General features: G+C 43.3%; 1 protein-coding gene across 1 annotated transcript in view; it reads right to left on the reverse strand.

Annotated features, from left to right (window-relative positions):
• The window catches only part of LOC107104441 (peptidase inhibitor 16-like), a 30,508-nt gene that overhangs the window by 4,692 nt on the left and 23,274 nt on the right, over nucleotides 1-2,542 (reverse strand). Inside the window, exon 5 of the mRNA XM_015404438.1 lies at nucleotides 1,096-1,187. Within this exon, the coding sequence (XP_015259924.1) occupies nucleotides 1,096-1,187 (92 nt within the window). The remainder of the gene's footprint in view (nucleotides 1-1,095; nucleotides 1,188-2,542) is intronic.

Raw genomic sequence — 2,542 nt, forward strand, 5'->3', positions numbered from 1 at the left:
TTTCTCAGGGTCACTTAACCCTCGTCCTCAGGGTCACTTAGCCCCGTTTCTCAGGGTCACTTAACCCTCGTCCTCAGCGTCACTTAGCCCTGGTTCTCAGGGTCACTTAATCTTGGTCCTCAGGGTACCTTAGCTCTGGTCCTCAGGGTCACTTTACCCTCATCGTCAAGGTCACTTAGCCCTGGTCCTCAGGGTCACTTAACCCTGGTCCTCAGGGTACCTTAGCTCTGGTCCTCAGAGTCACTTAGCTCTGGTCCTCAGGGTCACTTAACCCTGGTCCTCAGGGTCACTTAGCTCTGGTCCTCAGGGTCATTTAACCCTGGTCCTCAGGGTCACTTAGCTCTGGTCCTCAGAGTCACTTAGCTCTGGTCCTCAGGATCACTTAGCCCTGGTCCTCAGGGTCACTTAGTTCTGGTCCTCAGGGTCACTTTACCCTCATCGTCAAGGTCACTTAGCCCTGGTCCTCAGAGTCACTTAGCNGTCACTTAGCCCTGGTCCTCAGAGTCACTTAGCTCTGGTCCTCAGGGTCACTTAACCCTGGTCCTCAGGGTCACTTAGCTCTGGTTCTCAGGGTCACTTAGCTCTGGTCCTCAGGGTACCTTAACTCTGGTCCTCAGGGTATCTTAACCCTGTCCCACGGGCCTGCAGCTCTTCATGCTTTAGATGTGTCTCTACCCAAACACACCTAATTCAATTGATCCCATGACCTCCTCTACAGCCATCAGATGCGGCTAAAGCCTGTTGGTTACTTGTTCTCTGAGGTCAGGTGTGTGGAGGCAGGAAGCACCTAAAACATGGAGGACAGGGGGCCCTAGGGACCAGGGTTTAGGAACCCTGATTTAACCTGTTTTTAATTGTTGATCAGACAGGAAAGGTGAGCAGAAGTAAAGATGGAGCAAAGAAGCCTGGCTTTGGAATAAACCGCAACCAATTGACCAGAGTTTAGGTTCATTAAGCCAAACAACTTCCAGTTTAAATCCTTCAGTCTGTGGTTTCACTGATTTTACTCATCTTCTATGTTTGAAAGGATCTGTTTAGGATGGATTGACTGAGACAGGCAAGTCAGGATGAACAGATCAAGAGTGTGTTTCATACCACAGAGGTTGTTTTCACATTTCTGGAGGTTATGTGGACAACTGGAGCAGGGATCCCCTTCCACATACGGCCGCTGGTCTTCATAGTTCCCTCTGAACACAGAAACACAAATAGCTCATGGAACAAGTTGAGAACATCCTGACTAGACAACATCCAGAACAGAGTATTACTGCTGTCCACTAGGGGGAGTACTTTTAACCCAACCAGTGGCACAGAGTCTGTCAGTGTTTTCACAGGTTTTATTCCAACATGATTCTTCAGAGGAATCCTCTGCAGATTCATAATTGTTAAGACATTGGGGTCACTAGATAAAATTAATAATTTGGCTTGAATTAAAATAAAAGCAAGTAGGTTGAAATAAATTCCTTTAAATGCTCAGATATTTTCAGTTTAATGTATTTGAACCATAATGTGCATGTGTGAGTGTGGCGGTATCAATTCAATCCAATAGGGTTTGTGAATAGATGTCACCACGTATTTACATCTAGATGCTCCGTTTAAAGCTGAGCCACCTACAGTCACTGCAGCTGCATGGATGCCATCGCTCAGTCCTGCTCTCATAATGCTGCAGTTTCTTTCAAATCACCGGTTCTTTTTTCTTCTTTATTGTTAAAGAACCACATTTTAAGTCGTCCACAACTTTCCTCTTTGTTCGAGCATTTTTTACAACTGCAGCATTTTACTTTCTTTTATATGTTCAAGTTGTTCCTTTGAACAAATGTTTCCACTCGGTCTCCAGTGTTTGGCACAGCTGCTGGTTTCCTTGTTCTTTGTTTACATGTGATGTCCCTATTTAGCATCTGTCAAGAGGAGAGGATTTGTTCAATGTTCATTTTTATTGATACTGCATTTGTATGAAATATATGATGAATAAAGTAAGCAGATTAATATTTCAGTTGTTTATTATTTATTAACCTCTTGAAACCCACAGAGTCGCCGGCCACCCGGTCGACCTTAAGTGGGGTAATAATTTAAAATGCATAACATTATACCAGTAAATTTTTTACCAGCAGATGGAGCCATTGCATGCAGCTCAAAGCTGACACCAAAAGTTCCAAACCCCACATCTGGAACTGTTGTAGCTAGAGGTCTGCAATTTTCTGCATTTGTGGTTGACATGATGTAGAAGAAATTTAGTACAATGAAATCTTTTTTTTTCTCTCAAGAATGTCTTTATTACTGCTGTTCAAAAAAGACCTATCATTTCGGAGAATAAAAACCCCAACTTTGAGTCATGTTTGAACTGATGCAGCTTGGTCTGTGTTCTACTCACCCAATTTTAATTTATATATTAAGAAATTATGTATTGTACATGTAATTTGGGTTTACAGTTCCTAAGTTATTTGCTTTTACATTTGGGTATCCAAAATAGACAGAAGCAGACATAGAAAAAGAAGCATAGATACAAAAGGCAACTGTCAACCAGCTCCACAGGCGGCCCCGTCCA

The sequence above is a fragment of the Cyprinodon variegatus genome, unplaced genomic scaffold, assembly GCF_000732505.1.
Source record: "Cyprinodon variegatus isolate N-32 unplaced genomic scaffold, C_variegatus-1.0 Scaffold1742, whole genome shotgun sequence".
Lineage (NCBI taxonomy): Eukaryota > Metazoa > Chordata > Actinopteri > Cyprinodontiformes > Cyprinodontidae > Cyprinodon > Cyprinodon variegatus.